At 45.4% G+C, this 16,977-nt stretch overlaps 1 protein-coding gene across 1 annotated transcript in view; it reads left to right on the forward strand.

The window, feature by feature from the left end:
• Window positions 1–10,544: 10,544 nt before the first annotated feature.
• The window catches only part of LOC112072749 (zinc finger protein 513), a 37,004-nt gene continuing 30,571 nt past the window's right edge, over window positions 10,545–16,977 (forward strand). The window contains exons 1-3 of the mRNA XM_024140136.2: window positions 10,545–10,632; window positions 11,332–11,469; window positions 13,669–13,806. Of these exons, the coding sequence (XP_023995904.1) occupies window positions 11,430–11,469; window positions 13,669–13,806 (178 nt within the window). The 5' untranslated portion in view covers window positions 10,545–10,632; window positions 11,332–11,429. The remainder of the gene's footprint in view (window positions 10,633–11,331; window positions 11,470–13,668; window positions 13,807–16,977) is intronic.

The following is a 16,977-nucleotide window of genomic DNA, read 5'->3' on the forward strand; positions in this document are numbered from 1 at the left end:
CACGCCCACCTCTTGAAGCGTCAACCTCGACAATTGAATTGTTTAGTGACGTCAGGAGTAACAAGGATAGGGGCGGATTTAAAACGCTTCTTGAGGAGATCAAAAGCTCCCTGGGCCGGAACGGACCACTTAAAGCAAGTCTTGACAAGAAGTCAGAGCTGTGAGAGGAGCAGCCACTTGACGAAATTACGAATGAAACGCCGATAGAAATTAGCGAAAACAGAAAGCGCTGCAACTCGACACGTGACTTAGGAACGGGCCAATCGCTGACAGCCTGGACCTTAGCGGGATCCATTCTGAATGCCTTCAGCGGAAATAACAGAACCGAGAAAATGTGACAGAGGAGACATGAAAGGCGCACTTCTCAGCCTTCACGTAGAGACAATTTTCTAAAAGGCGCTGGAGGTACACGGTCGAACGTGCTGAACATGAATCTCGAGTGACGGTGAAAAAATCAGGATTATGTCAAGGTAAACGAAAACAAAGATGTTCAGCATGTCTTCTCAGTACATCATTAACTAATGCCTGAAAGACAGCTGGACATTAGCGAGACGACACGGCAGAACACCGTATTCAAAATGCCCTAAGAGTTATATACGCCGTTTTCCACTCGTCACCCCTCTCTGATGCGTACTGAGATTGTGTAAGCGTTACGAAGGTCCACTTAGTTAAGAACCTGGCTCCCTGCAAAATCTCGAAGGCTGAGACATAAGGGGAAGCGAGATAACGATTTTAAACCGTTAGTTGTCATTTTCGCCCTCGATAATCACGGCAGGGCGCAGAGGTACGTCCTTCTTCTTAACAAAGGAAAACCCCGGCTCCGGCGCGGAGACGGAAGAAGGCACCGACGGTACCGGTGTCGAAGAAAACCACGAGAGTAATCTCGAGAGCCTACGTTCGGAGGCCGACAGAGAGTATAGTCTACCCGGAGGGGGAGTTGGTCCCCGGCAAGGAGATCAATACACATCATACGACCGGTGAGTGAGGAAGAGAGCTGGCTCTGGACGACTGAGGACCGTGCGCAGATTCATGATATTCTCCGCACTCTGTCAAATCGCACCAGGTTCACTCCTGAGTAGAGGGACAGAAAGAAGACAGGAGGGATAGCAGACATTAAAACACTTCAACAATGACAAGAAAAGTTCCAGGAGAGGATAGAATTGTACTAGACCAATATAGAAAGGATTTATGACATATAGCCAGGGGATGACCCAAAACAACAGTGTAGAAAGGTTGAAAGAAAATAAAAAGGGAATGGTCTCACTGTTGGTTACCAGAGTACTGTGAGGGTTAAAGGTAGTGTTCTCACCATTTATACTGGGTGAGAAGACATACATCTAAGGCGACAATGGGCGTGGGCTTCCTAACTGTCTGATGAGGAATGCATGTTTCCGAGCCCCATGCTTCGTCCATAAAACAACCCTAGCCCCGAGTCTTCAAGCACTGCAGGAAGCAGCCGAACCGGTCCGCGTAGATGGAACCGACAAGGTAGTACAGGATCTTGACTGGGAGGACCTGAGTAGTAGCGCTCACCAGTAGCCCTCGCTTACTGATGAGCTCTGGCTTTTTACTGGACATGACATGACCACAAATGTCCAGCAGAACCGCAATACGAGGCAATGGCGGTTGGTGATCTCCGTTCCTCTCCTTAGTCGAGAAGGCGATATCTCCCAGCTGCAATGGCTCAGATCTCTGAGGCGGTGGGCGAGGAGATGGTTGAGATGCGGAGGGGAAACACCGTTAACGCGAGCTCATCTTCCCGAGCTCGTGAGAAATCCTAAACCGTCGTTCATATGCGGATGGCGAGTGGCAATTCAAAGAGGTCACGCTGGAAGGAACCTCCCGGGAGAGAGACTTCATCCTTTGAACCCAAGCGTGGAGTCCCTCCAGAAGAACCGAGCGGCAACGCCGGCTCGTTCCAGGTCCACTGGATGCACGCAAGAGTGCGAAACTCTATAGAGTAAATCCGTTATGGGATCGAGTGCACTGACATAGGGAAGCCAGGGCCGGAAAAAAGCCTCCCCTTCCCCAACAACTGGAACGATCAAAACCCGTATCATCTCCTCTTTAAAGTTCTGATAAACGTTAGAACACTCAGCCCTTGCCTCCCAAGATAGCTGTGCCCCACTCCGAGCCCGACCAGTAAGGAGTGATATGACGTAAGCGATCCGAGCTCTCTCTCTTGAGTATGTGTTGGGCTGGAGAGAGAACACAATATCACACTGGGTGAGAAGGAGCGACACTCAGTGGGCTGCCCAGAGTAACATGGTGGGTTATTAACCCTAGGTTCCGGGAGACTCGGAAGACCAGGAAGTAGCTGGTGGCACGAGACGAAGACTCTGAAACTGTCCCTGAGAGATCGGAGACCTGAGCGGACAGGGTCTCAACGGCATGACGAGCAGCAGACAATTCCTGCTCGTGTCTGCCGAGCATTGCTCCCTGGATCTCGACGGCAGTGTTGCGAGAATCCGTAGTCGCTTGGGTCCATTTTGGTCGGATTCTTCTGTTATGCTGGTGAATGAGGACCCAAAAGCGACTTAATAGAAACAGAGTATTTATTCCAGTCTTTAACAAACAATGATACTCCTGGATATTATCCTAGGTAAATCCAAAACAGGAAACTGAAATCCTCCTGTCAGTAGAGAGGAACGATGGAGACGCGACCACAGACTGCAGGTCGCTTCAGGAAGGCACATTTTGCACATTTTGTGGCCTGCTGGAGGTCATATTGTTGCAGGGCTCTGGCAGTGCACCTCCTTGCACAAGGCGGAGTAGCGTCCTGCTGCTGGGTTGTTGCCTCCAACTACGGCTCCTCTCACGTCTCGCTGATGTTGCTGTCTCCTGGTAGCGCCTCCATGCTCTGGACACTACGCTGACAGACAAGCAAACCTTTTACCACAGCTCGCATTGATGTGCCATCCTGGATGAGCTGCCACTACCTGAGCCACTTGTGTGGGTTGTAGACTCCGTACTCATGCTACCGATAGAGTGAGAGGACCGCCAGCATTTCAAAAGTGACCAAAACATTAGCCAGAAGGCATAGGAACTGAGAAGTGGTCTGTGGTCACCACCTGCAGAATCACTCTTTTTTTGGGGGTGTCTTGCTAATTGCCTATAATTTCCACCTTTTGTCTATTCCATTTGCACAACAGCATGTGAAATKTATTGTCAATCAGTGTTGCTTCCTAAGTGGACTGTTTGATTTCACAGATGTGTGATTGACTTGGAGTTACATTGTGTTGTTTAAGTGTTCCCTTTATTTTTTTGAGCAGTGTATTTGGTAGCATTGCCTTTAAATTGTTTAACTTGGGTCAAACATTTTGGGGAGCCTTCCACAAGCTTCCCACAATAAGTTGGTGAATTTTGGCCCATTCCTCCTGACAGAGCTGGTGTAACTGAGTCAGGTTTGTAGGCCTCCTTGAGTTTTAATGACTCCAACCTAAGTGACTGTAAACTTCCGGCTTCAACTGTATACACAGCCACACCCGTTGCTGACTGGTGTATGAAATCGAGCACACAGCCATGCAATCTCCATAAACAAACATAAGCAGTAGGCCTTACTTTAGAGCTCTGTGACTTTCAACGTGGCACCGTCATAGGATGCCACCTTTCCAACAAGTCAGTTAAATTTTTGCCCTGCTAGAGCTGCCCCGGGCCACGGTAAGTGCTGTTATTGTGAAATGGAAACATCTAGGAGCAACAATGGYTCGTCTGTCCTCGGTTGCAACACTCACTACCGAGCTCCAAACTGACTCTGGAAGCAACGTCAGAGCAGCCGCACACAAGCCTAAGATTACCATGCGCCAAGCGTCGGCTGGAGTGGTGTAAAGCTCCCCACCATTGGATTCTGGATCAGTGGAAATACATTCTCTGGAGTGATGACTCACGCTTCACCATCTGGCAGTCCGACAGGCGAACATGGGTTTGGCGGATGCCAGGAGAACTTTACCTGCCCCAATGCATAGTGCCAACTGTAAAGTTTGGTGGAGGAGGAATAATGGTCAGGGGCTGTTTTTCATGGTTCGGGCTAGGCCCCTTAGTTCCAATGAAGGGAAATCTTAACACTACAGCATACAATGACATTCTAGACGATTCTGTACTTCCAACTATGTGTCAACAGTTTGGGGAAGGCCCTTCCGTACCCCCAAGGGACTAGATCTAACAGGATTCTGCTAGCTCCTCCTGTACCCCCAAGGAACTAGATCTAACAGGATTCTGCTAGCTCCTCCTGTACCCCCAAGGGACTAGATCTAAACGTGATTCTGCTAGCTCTTCCTGTACCCCCAAGGAACTAGATCTAACAGGATTCTGCTAGCTCCTCCTGTACCCCAAGGAACTAGATCTAACAGATTCTGCTAGCTTCCTCCTGTACCCCAAGGAACTAGATCTAACAGGATTCTGCTAGCTCTTCCTGTACCCCAAGGACTAGATCTAACAGGATTCTGCTAGCTCCTTCCTGTGTACCCCCAAGGAACTAGATCTAACAGGATTCTGCTAGTTCCTCCTGTACCCCCAAGGAACTAGATCTAACATGATTCTGCTGACTCCTCCTGTACCCCCAAGGAACTAGATCTAACAGGAATTCTGCTAGCTCCTCCTGTACCCCCAAGGAACTAGATCTAACAGGATTCTGCTAGTTTCCTCCTGTTACCCCAAGGAAACTAGAATTATAACAGGAATTCTGCTAGCTCCTCCTGTACCCCAAGGAACTAGATCTAACAGGATTCTGCTAGCTCTTCCTGTACCCCCAAGGAACTAGATCTAACAGGATTCTGCTAGTTCCTCCTGTACCCCAGGGAACTAGATATAACAGGATTCTGCTAGCTCCTCCTGTACCCCCAAGGAACTAGATCTAACAGGATTCTGCTAGCTTCTCCTGTACCCCCAAGGAACTAGATCTAAAAGTAAAAGAATATAAAATCCCGTTAGATGTGTGTATTGTTAGATATGTACTCTTGGATCTAGAAACACCTGCAATAACATCTGATAAATATGGGTATGCAACCAATAACATTTTATTTGAACCATTTGTACAAACTGGCTGCTTTTTCCTCAGCTCCAAACACAACTAAAAGGCTAATTATTATGATACATAAAAAATACAAAAAACTCTAAAATCMCCATTGTTGGTAAAAGGTGAAGACCAAGAAGGCAGAATCACTTTCTTTAAATGGATCCATAATGGAAAGAAAAGGTCTTATATTAATGTGTACGCTTCATATTCATATGATCCTACAGTTTAAAAAAAATATTTTATGAACAGCATATTGTTAGCACTTTCTACTCAAAACAAAACCCCCGAATCAATTCCTATATTATTATCTACACCTCTATTTTCAAAAATGATTCAACATATGAGCTTTTCCGATCACTACTCCTACTACTGCCACTTACACGTTTTAGAATATCCTAAAAAAATAGAACCACAAGATGGCGTTTAAACTTTTCAACTGTGGAATTGTTGAAGATACTCTTTCAGATGCTTTCAGATGATGGGAAGGGACTCTGCTGTGCTAGCTTCAGGGGGAAGCTGGTTGCACCATTGGGGTACCAGGACAAAGAGCTTGGACTGGGCTGAGCGAGAGCTGGCTACCCCAGTGGTGGGATGGCCAAGTAACCGGAGCTGGCAGAACAGAGTACCCCGGGTTGGTGTGTTGGGTTTGAGCATAGCCAGAAGGTAGGGAGGCAGCAGGGAGCCCTGCCATCAGTGAGTTGCAGTAGACCAGAAAGGAGAAGACAAGTGCCTGGATTAGGACCTGTGCGAGGTAGGGTCGTACCCTAAGGATGTTGTAGAGCAGGGCTGCCCAACCCTCTTCCTGGAGATCTACCGTCCTGTGAGTTCACTCCAACCCTCTTCCTGAAGATCTACTGTACTATAGGTTTACAGTCCAACCCTCTTCCTGGAGATCTACTGTCCTATAGGTTTACAGTCCAACCCTCTTCCTGGAGATCTACTGTCCTGTGGGTTCACTCCAACCCTCTTCCTGGAGATCTACCGTCCTGTGGGTTCACTCCAACCCTCTTCCTGGAGATCTACTGTCCTGTGGGTTCACTCCAACCCTCTTCCTGGAGATCTACCGTCCTGTGGGTTTTCAGTCCGAGTGTGAGAACTCACGTCGGTAGCCATGAAATGCTTTGAAAGGCTGGTCGTGGTTCACATCAACAGCATCCTCCCGGATACCCTAGACCCACTCCAAATCGCATGCCGCCCCAACAGATCCACAGATGACGCAATCTCAATCGTACTCCCCTTTCCCACCTGGACAAAAAGAACACCTATGTGAGAATGCTGTTAATTGATTACAGCTCAGYGTTCAACACCATAGTACCCACAAAGCTCATCACTAAGCTAAGGATCCTGGGTTAAACACCTTCCTCTGCAAATGGATCCTGGACTTCCTCTCGGGCCGCCCCCAGGTGGTAAGGGTAGGCAACAACACGTCTGCCACGCTGATCCTCAACACTGGGGCCCCTCAGGGGTGTGTACTTAGTCCCCTTCTGTACTCCCTGTTCACCCACGACTGCGTGGCCAAACACGACTCCAACACCATCATTGAGTTTGCTGACGACACAACAGTGGTAGGCCTGATCACGACAACGATGAGACAGCCTATAGGGAGGAGGTCAGAGAACTAGCAGTGTGGTGCCAGGACAACAACCTCTCCCTCAATGTGAGCAAGACAAAGGAGCTGATCGTGGACTACAGGAAAAGGTGGGCCGAACAGGCCCCCATTAACATCAACGGGGCTGTAGTGGAGAGGGTCGAGAGTTTCAAGTTCCTTGGTGTCCACATCACCAACAAACTATCATGGTCCAAACACACTAAGACAGTCGTGAAGAGGGCACGACAAAGCCTATTCCCCCTCAGGAGACTGAAAAGATTTGGCATGGGTCCCCAGATCCTCAAAAAGTTATACAGCTGCACCATCGAGAGCATCCTGACCGGTTGCATCACCGCCTGATATGGCAACTGCTCAGCATCTGACTGTAAGTGTAACAGATGTGAAATGGCTAGCTAGTTAGCGGGTACGCGCTAATAGCGTTTCAATCGGTTACGTCACTTGCTGGAAGAGACCACTAGTGCCCTGTGGATGGGGGCGTTGTCATCCTGGAAGAGACCACTAGTGCCCTGTGGATGGGGGCGTTGTCATCCTGGAAGAGACCACTATCACTGTTACATAAGGCACTACAGAGGGTAGTGTGTACGGCCCAGTACATCACTGGGGCCAAGCTTACTGCAATCCACCTACAGAATAGGCAGTGTCAGAGGAAAGCCCATAAAGTTGTCAGAGACTCCAGTCACCCAAGTCATAGACTGTTTTTTCTGCTACCGCACGGCAAGCGGTACCAGAGCACCAAGTCTAGGACCAAGTCTAGGACCAAAAGGCTCCTTAACAGCTTCTACCCCCAAGCCATAAGACTGCTTGGGGGTATTACTATTACATTGACCCCCCCTCCCCAATTTGTTTTGTAGCTACTCGCTGTTTGTCTATGCATAGTCACTTCACCACTACCTACATGTACAAATTACCTGTACCCCCGCACATTACCAGTACCTCCTGCAAATAGCCCCATTATTGTGTTACTTTTTACTTTATTTGGTAAATATTTCTTAACTCTTCTTCTTGAACGGCACTGTTCGTATATATACATATATATATATCTCACACACACACACACACACACACGTCCATAGCGAACTTGTAAACATCGTAAATATGAAAATAGAATACAGATTTCAAATATATGTTTGCCCCTTTTAAAAATGGCACGACAAAACGGTTGAGGTTGGTCCGTTTTAGAGACAATAATCCATTGCCTAGAAAACATATTATATTATTTCAGATTATATCCTGAACATTTTTGCGGGGAGAAATTTTGCGGGGAGAAAAGTCAAAACTTATTAAGAAACCCTTTGAGACGCATCGAAAGCGATACCATATGGCACCATTCAACGCCTCGTTTTATAGGCTAAACACCATATCATCACACGGCCGGTCTATTATTAATTAGGGGGTCTGACCAAGGCAGCAGTGCAGGGAGTGGCGAGGTAATTACATATTCCACCTCATTCAGAATTTTTAAATAAACGTTACATTCATCCGGTTATAAGCATGCATACATCATAACGGTTTCTGGTTCGTTCTACTCAAAACGAGTGATATTGACATTACGCACATCCCTAATATATTTCTAATGAGTAAAACGGCACCTTTACCTCTCTCTCCAGCGTGTTGTCTTCCTACTCGAGAATCAACAACTAACTCGTCTCCTCGAACAGCAGAGTAGCGCGAACCTCCCACTGTTCTAAAACATATCTGGACATCAAAGCTTAGCTACAAAATTAGTCAAGAGTGAATTTCGCAGGGTCCCACGGTCGGAGAAATTGTAGCGTATGACGCTTCGGAGGAGATCCCCCTACCCTTTCCCCCATTACTAGCCTGTTCAATCTCTCTTTCGTATCGTCTGAGATTCCCAAAGATTGGAAAGCTGCCGTGGTCATCCCCCTCTTCAAAGGGGGTGACACTCTAGACCCAAACTGCTACAGACCTATATCTATCCTAACACTGTCTTTCTAAGGTCTTCAAAAGCCAAGTTAACAACAGATTACCGACCATTTCGAATCCCACCGTACCTTCTCCGCTATGCAATCTGGTTTCAGAGCTGGTCATGGGTGCACCTCAGCCATGCTCAAGGTCCTAAACGACATCATAACCGCCATCGATAAGAGACATCACTGTGCAGCCGTATTCATCGACCTGGCCAAGGCTTTCGACTCTGTCAATCACCACAATCTTTATTGGCAGACTCAACAGCCTTGGTTTCTCAAATTATTGCCTCGCCTGGTTCACCAACTACTTCTCTGATAGAGTTCAGTGTGTCAAATCGGAGGGACTGTTGTCCGGACCTCTGGCAGTCTCTATGGGGGTGCCACAGGGTTCAATACTCGGGCCGACTCTCTTCTCTGTATACATCAATGATGTTGCTCTTGCTGCTGGTGATTCTCTGATCCACCTCTACGCAGATGACACCATTCTGTATACTTCTGGCCCCTCTTTGGACACTGTGTTAACTAACCTCCAGACGAGCTTCAATGACATACAACTCTCCTTCTGTGGCCTCCAACTGCTCTTAAACGCAAGTAAAACTAAATGCATGCTATTCAATCGATCACTGCCCGCACCTGCTCGCCCGTCCAGCATCACTACTCTGGACGGCTCTGACTTAGAATACGTGGACAACTACAAATACCTGGGTGTCTGGTTAGACTGTAAACTCTCCTTCCAGACTCACATTAAGCATCTCCAATCCAAAATTAAATCTAGAATCGGCTTCCTATATTGCAACAAAGCATCCTTCACTCACGCTGCCAAACATACCCTCGTAAAACTGACCATCCTACTGATCCTCGACTTCGGTGATGTCCTCTATAAAATAGCCTCCAACACTCTACTCAACAAACTGGATGCAGTCTATCACAGTGCCGTCCGTTTTGTCACCAAAACCCCATACACTACCCATCATTGCGACCTGTACGCTCTCGTTGGTTGGCCCTCGCTTCATACTCGTCGCCAAACCCACTGGCTACAGGTTATCTACAAGTCTCTGCTAGGTAAAGCCCCGCCTTATCTCAGCTCACTGGTCACCATAGCAGCACCCAATCGTAGCACGCGCTCCAGCAGGTATATCTCACTGGTTACCCCCAAAGCCAATTCCTCCTTTGGTCGTCTTTCCTTCCAGTTCTCTGCTGCCAATGGCTGGAACGAACTGCAAAAATCTCTGAAGCTGGAGTCTCATATCTCCCTCACTAGCTTTAAGCACCAGCTGTCAGAGCAGCTCACAGATCACTGCACCTGTACATAGCTCATCTGTAAACAGCCCATCTATCTACCTCATCCCCATACTGTATTTATTTATTTATCTTGCTCCTTTGCACCCCAGTATCTCTACTTGCACATTCATCTTCTGCACATCTACCATTCCAGTGTTTAATTACTATATTGTAATTACTTCACCATCATGGCCTATTTATTGCCTTAACTTACCTCATTTGCACTCACTGTATATATACTTTTTGTTTTCTTTTGTTCTACTTTATTATTGATTGTATGTTTTGTTTATTCCATGTGTAACTCTGTGTTGTTGTATGTGTCGAATTGCTATGCTTTATCTTGGCCAGGTCGCAGTTGCAAATGAGAACTTGTTCTCAAGTAGCCTACCTGGTTAAATAAAGGTTAAATAAAATTTATAAATAAAATTAAAAATAGGCTTAACCTCAAATTTCTCCATAAAATAGGTTAAAATGTGCGATCTTAATATATTCCGAAACAGACATTTTAAGAGATTGAATAAGAATGTATAAGAATATAATAACGTCTTCTTCTCCTGTCACAGCACATGAAATACACAAACATATACATTTCACATGGCTAAAATGATTAGAAACAGAAAATAACTACAAGTACCATGACACAGACGACCGGAAATTAATTTAGGAAGCGGAAACACGTGTAACAGCGGAAGCGAATGTATACAATGGAAATCCAAAAATCAATTAAGTTATGAAAAACAATATTAATTGCCTTTCTTTGTCGCCGCTGCAGATAAAGAAATGGCGGATATATAGACACGGTAATTTAGATCTCGTTTATGCACGGGTACATGGAGCTTTACTGGCTACAGTCGAGAGGTTTATTTACTATATGTAGCTTTGTAAATAAACGGTAGCTTGATAGCTAACTGGCTAATTTAGCACATACTGTACTTGCTGTTTAGCTAGCTAGCTAGCTACTAATGTTAACCTGCACGCTATCATTAACTATTAAGCTTTCAGAGTACTCCATATATAACAAACCGGACATGAATATCTAACATTAGCTAGCTATAATTCTTACGTTACTCTTTTGTTTGCTCTTTCAGACAAATTAGCCTGGTAACGTTGTGCAGTCGTTCATGTTAGCTAGCCAACATCATTAACTAGCTGGCTAGCTGTCCACAAAGGATCATTAAGGGCCAGGAGCAAGCTGCAACAACATCCGAACGATAGCCAGCGATTCGATCTGTCTGCATTATGCTACTCTACTTAGCAAGCCATCTAACGTTAGCTCGCTAACTAGCGTTTGTTATTTAAAGTGGCATTTTAATCATTGGTGTAGAGCTGGCAGGTCCGTGTATCACACGTTTGGTTTGCTAGCTAGTTAGCTAACTAGTAAATGGCTATACCAGGGCAATAGAGATAGCTTGGGCCAATTATGCCTGAATTGCTTGAAAATGCATTGTCATATCTGGTTGATTGACATCGCTATTTATCTGTGTTTGTGTGACTATTAGAACCACTGGAGAAGCAGTTTCATGGATAAAAACAGAATGAGCTGATAGTTCCAGAGGTCTTTCAGAAGAGGTGGCAGAAGAGAGAGGCTGACCGGAAGATGCCAAGAAGAAAACAACAGAATCCTCAACCTGTCAAGTGTAAGGGCTCAAACTGTCACATTCCTATAACTGTAAGCCACTGTTCTATGCATTGGGCCAGTATAGAACAGAGAACGTTGATCCATTCTCTAGAGGGCAACATGCATGTTATGCTAATGACGTTCGTGATCTTTGTGCTCTGGTCTTAACGTTTCCTGTATGAGAGCAGATGGTCAAATATGAAATACAGGAACTGGACCAGTTTTAGGGTGGGAACTAATGGTGACCACTTTCTAACACGCTGAAGAGTGGGATCATCAAGTTCATRTAGCTAGAGACCAAACAATGCCAGAGACATAGAAATGGACACAAACAATCTGTCCTCACGTGGACATTTTACTGGAGAACCTGGCTATGCTTAAACATTTGTTTTCACTTTGTAATCTTTGAGGAACACATGTATAAGATTTTTTTTATTTTATATATATAAAAACTATCAGTCAGGAAATTACTTATTAGATAAGATACCGGAAGTGGCTCTGTCCCAATTTGTCTTCCTGTGATTATTCACATCCAATCTACTCGCCTCCTCAACCATATTGAAGAAARAATGTCCGCGGTCCTTCCTTCCAATGTGTTTTGAGAAGGAGGTGAGGAGATRGGAATTGAGGAMAGGTGAATTAAGAAAGCCAGTGACTTGAATATGATTTAAGATACAGGAAATGTCCCCGACTACATCATAGAAACACTTTACCAGGCGTCTTGGTTCTCATCGATGGCAGCAGATGGGATCTTGTCATTAACATTGGCTACTGCCTTACCTACAGTCCTCCTCTCCAATGGTCAAAGACCAATTAAGGTTACGTCTCAAATGGTACCCTATTCTAGCCTGACGACTCACACTAAATTATTTTTGCTGCTGTCGTTCGCTTCATTACTTCAGTCTGAGCCTGATGTCATTGAAGTCGTTTGTGGTTTTCGAGGGGGCACGAGGGCCTGTTTTGTACAAAACAAAGTCCTCAACGCTTTTGGTCGTCTCTAACTAATCGGAGTATCAAAGCCAATGACTGATTTTCAAAAACCGCAGCTTTACCCACCTGTGTGACTGGCTCTGGCCCAACCCATTGGTTTCTGGAGAAATCAGGCGGCCTCGAATATGTTCGCATTCGGTGAAGGGTCGGGGAATGCGCTCGGAAAGGGAGATACCTAGTCAGTTGTGCAACTGAAATGTGTCTTCTGCATCAGAGGGSTGCCTTAGTCGACAATCCACTGTTACCTGCCGAAGACGTGGATAACTGCCTTGCTCWGGGTCAGAACGACAGATTTTTACCTTGTCAGCTCGGGGATTCACTCATTGTGGAGAAGAAACTAATGTCCATGAGCGTGGTGTAGCGTTTGGGCCGAGCAAGGAGTCTGGATAGCTAGGCAAACCCTCTTCCCTAGATAGTTCACTACTTTTGACCAGGGCCCCATATGGCTCTGGTCGAAAGTAGTGAATTATACAGGGAGGCAGCCACTGACTCATGTACTGTCATGCATGACATTCTCCACTAGAGGGCAGCAGAGTATTAGCTCACTCAGAAGGCCTTTAAAGGGATACTTTGGGATTTTGGCACTACTTCCCCATAGTCAGATGAACTTGTGGATACAATTTTCATGTCTCTGTGTCCAGTATGAAGGAAGTTAGCGGTACCTTCCCGAGCAAATGCTAACTAGCGTTAGCACAATGACTGGAAGTCAATGGCTGGAAGTCTACATACCTAATACATAATGAATGACATCCGGCCGTGATTGAGAGTCCCATAGGGCGGCGCACAATTGGCCCAGTGTCGTCCAGGTTTGGCCGGGGTAGGCCGACATTGTAAATAAGAATTTGTTCTTAACTGACTTGCCTAGTTAAATAAAGGTATAAAAAAATTATAAATACCAGTAGACTTCCAGTCATTGCCAAAATTCCGAAGTATCGGCTTTTAATTGTGGCAGACTGTCTTGGAAATTACAGGCAGCTGGTGTCTTTGACTATTGAATATTCATAGCTGTGTGTCAAGGGTGTTTTTTTTTTTTTTTTTACATTAACTTGGAGCAATGAACATTTCTGTCAGTAAGGCTAGAAAAACATGGCTTGATTAATATTCATACTTTCTCACATCCTTATGACTTCTAAYCTTCATGTAAAGCGATTTTCTAGCGAACTATTTTATTTTTACTAGATTTATTAATTCGCTGACGAATATAAATAAAGGTTGCTTTGTGTTTCAGTGGATTCTGAAGATGGTGTATTAACCATCGGAGCTCCAGGAAGCCTGACCTTGAAGGCAGATTTTCTTCTGGGACACGACCTTGAGTTTGGTGACCCCGGCCATGACAAGATCCTAGGCCTGGACGACAAGTACTCAGGTTGGTACTAAATGTATTAAAGCTTTATTCAGACAGGTTGGTACTAAATGTATTAAAGCTTTATTCAGACAGGTTGGTATTTAATTTTTTAAAGCTTTATTCAGACAGGTTGGTATTTAATTTATTAAAGCTTTATTCAGACAGGTTGGTACTAAATGTATTAAATCTTTATTCAGACAGGTTGGTATTTCATTCATTAAAGCTTTATTCAGACAGGTTGGTTTTGTTGCACGGAAATATAACTTGATGTGGCGCACTTAACTATACAATTGTTAGGCCTAAATCAAGACCTTAATCACTACAAAAAAAAGTATGGAAATGTATGCACTGACTACTGTAAATTGCTCTGAAAAAGAGCGTCTGCTAAATTACTAAAATGTAATGTAWATGTCATGCCTTGATGGGCGATTGAGATCAAATCTATTTTATAACCGAGACCTGTTCCATGATAGAAGCATGTCATGGAGGTCAAAAAGTTTACCGCTGAATTAATCTTGCAATGCCAGACACATTTGAGATATTCTGGAGACCACCAAACCTAGAACAGTCGGGGTCAAGGTATGGCATGAATTTTTTACAATATCGTCTATAACGGTATTTTGATGCAGTGCTGAATTAAATGAAAAGTTCTACAAATTGGACTACTTCACTGTCAGTTCGGTCCTTGTTTGGTTGAGTATGTAACCATCAGATTGGAGAAAGCCCATTAAAACCACTTAGGATTCATTTGTTGCCATTCTAGGGTCATGCACAGCACTACCCATAAAACATATTTAGAACTTTCATTATTCAGATACTGTCAAATACTGCCAAAAATGAGAAAAATATTGTAAAATTATATATATRGGGCGGCWGGTGGTTAGAGCGTTGGACTTGTAACTGAAAGGTTGCAAGATMGAATCCCCGAGCTGACAAGGTAAAAATCTGTTGTTCTGCCCCTGAACAAGGCAGTTCCTAGGCCGTCATTTAAAATAAGAATTAAGAATGAAAAAAATATTGGCCTGAGTTATCTGCATAACCTGCATACTAGCCTTGTTGGGTTTCAGCCTTGTTGGGTTTCAGCCTTGTTGGGTTTTAGACTGGTGCCTTGTTGGGTTTTAGACTGGTGCCTTGTTGGGTTTTAGACTGGTGCCTTGTTGGGTTTTAGACTGGTGCCTTGTTGGGTTAGACTGGTGCCTTGTTTGGGTTTTTAGACTGGTGCTTGTTGGGCTTAGCTTCTTGGGTTTTAGACTGTGCTTGTTGGGCTTCAGCCTTGTTGGGTTTTAGACTGGTGCCTTGTTGGGTTTTAGACTGGTGCCTTGTTGGGCTTAGCCTTGTTGGTTTTAGACTGGTGCTTTTGTTGGGTTTTAGACTGGTGCCTTGTTGGGTTTTAGACTGGTGCCGTTGTGGGTTTTAGACTGGTGCCTTGTTGGGTTTTAGACTGGTGCCTTGTTGGGTTTTAGACTGGTGCCTTGTTGGGTTTTAGACTGGTGCCTTGTGGGGGCTTAGCCTTGTTGGGTTTTAGACTGGTGCCTTGTTGGGTTTTAGACTGGTGCCTTGTTGGGTTTTTAGACTGGTGCTTGTTGGGTTCAGCCTTGTTGGGTTTTAGACTGTTTTGTGCCTTGTGGGTTCAGCCTTGTTGGGTTTTTAGACTGGTGCCTTGTTGGGTTTTAGACTGGTGCCTTGTTGGGTTTTAAGACTGGTGCCTGTTGGGCTTCACTTGTTGGGTTTTGGACTGGTGCTTGTGGGTTTTAGACTGGTGCCTTGTTGGGGCTTCAGCCTTGTGGGGTTTTAGACTGGTGCCTTGTTGGGTTTTAGACTGGTGCTTGTTGGGCTTAGCCTTGTGGGTTTTAGACTGGTGCCTTGTTGGGCTTCAGCCTTGTTGGGTTTTAGTGGTGCCTTTGGTTAGACTGGTGCCTTGTTGGGTTTTAGACTGGTGCCTTGTTGGGTTTTAGACTGGTGCCTTGTGGGCTTCAGCCTTGTTGGTTTTAGACTGGTGCCTTGTTGGGCTTCAGCCTTGTTGGGTTTTAGACTGGTGCCTTGTTGGGCTTCAGCCTTGTTGGGTTTTAGACTGGTGCCTTGTTGGGCTTCAGCCTGTTGGGTTTTAGACTGGTGCCTTGTTGGGTTTTAGATGGTGCCTTGTTGGGTTTTAGACTGGTGCCTTGTTGGGCTTCAGCCTTGTTGGGTTTTAGACTGGTGCTTGTTGGGTTTTAGACTGGTGCCTTGTTGGGCTTCAGCCTTGTTGGTTTTAGACTAAGTTAAACGTCTTGTCTCATCGCTGCAAGTCCCGTACGGACTTGGGAGAAACACAGTACACCTGGCGACCGTGTCAACGTGCACTGCGCCCGGCCTGCCACAGGAGTCGCTAGTGCGCGATGGGACAAGGATATCCCTACCGGCTAAACCCTCCCCTAACCCAGACGACGCTGGGACAATTGTGCAGTCGCGGCCGGCTGTGACAGAGCCTGTACTCGAACCCAGAATCTCTAGTGGCACARCTAGCACTGCGATGCAGTGCCTTAGGCCACTCGGGAGGCCCGTCTTTCTTCCTTAATGCGTTTGAGCCAATCAGTTGTGTTGTGACAAGGTAGGGGTGGTGATATACAGAAGATAGCCCTATATGGTAAAAGACCAAGTCCATATTATGGCAAGAACAGCTCAAATAAGCAAAAAGAAACGACAGTCCATCATTACTTTAAGACATGAAGGTCTGTCAATCTGGAAAATTTAAAGAACTTTGAACGTTTCTTCAAGTGCAGTCGCAAAAACCATAACCACAAAAACCAAAAACCACTATGATGAAACTGGCTCTCACAAGGACCGCCACAGGAAAGGAAGACCCAGAGTTACCTCTGCTGCAGAGGATAAGTTAATTAGAGTTACCAGCCTCAGAAATTGCAGCTCAAATAAATGCTTCACAGAGTTCAAGTAACAGACACATCTCAACATCAACTGTTCAGAGGAGACTGTGTGAATCAGGCCTTCATGGTCGAATTGCTGCAAAGAAACCACTACTAAAGGACACCAATAACAAGAAGAGACTTGCCTGGGCCAAGAAACACAAGCAATGGACATTAGACTGATGGAAATTTGTCCTTTGGTCTGATGAGTCCACATTTGAGACATTTGGTTCCAACCGCCGTGTCTATGAGAGACGCAGAGTAGATGAACGGATGATCTCTGCATGTGTGG

The sequence above is a fragment of the Salvelinus sp. IW2-2015 genome, unplaced genomic scaffold (genome assembly GCF_002910315.2).
Source record: "Salvelinus sp. IW2-2015 unplaced genomic scaffold, ASM291031v2 Un_scaffold2022, whole genome shotgun sequence".
NCBI lineage: Eukaryota > Metazoa > Chordata > Actinopteri > Salmoniformes > Salmonidae > Salvelinus > Salvelinus sp. IW2-2015.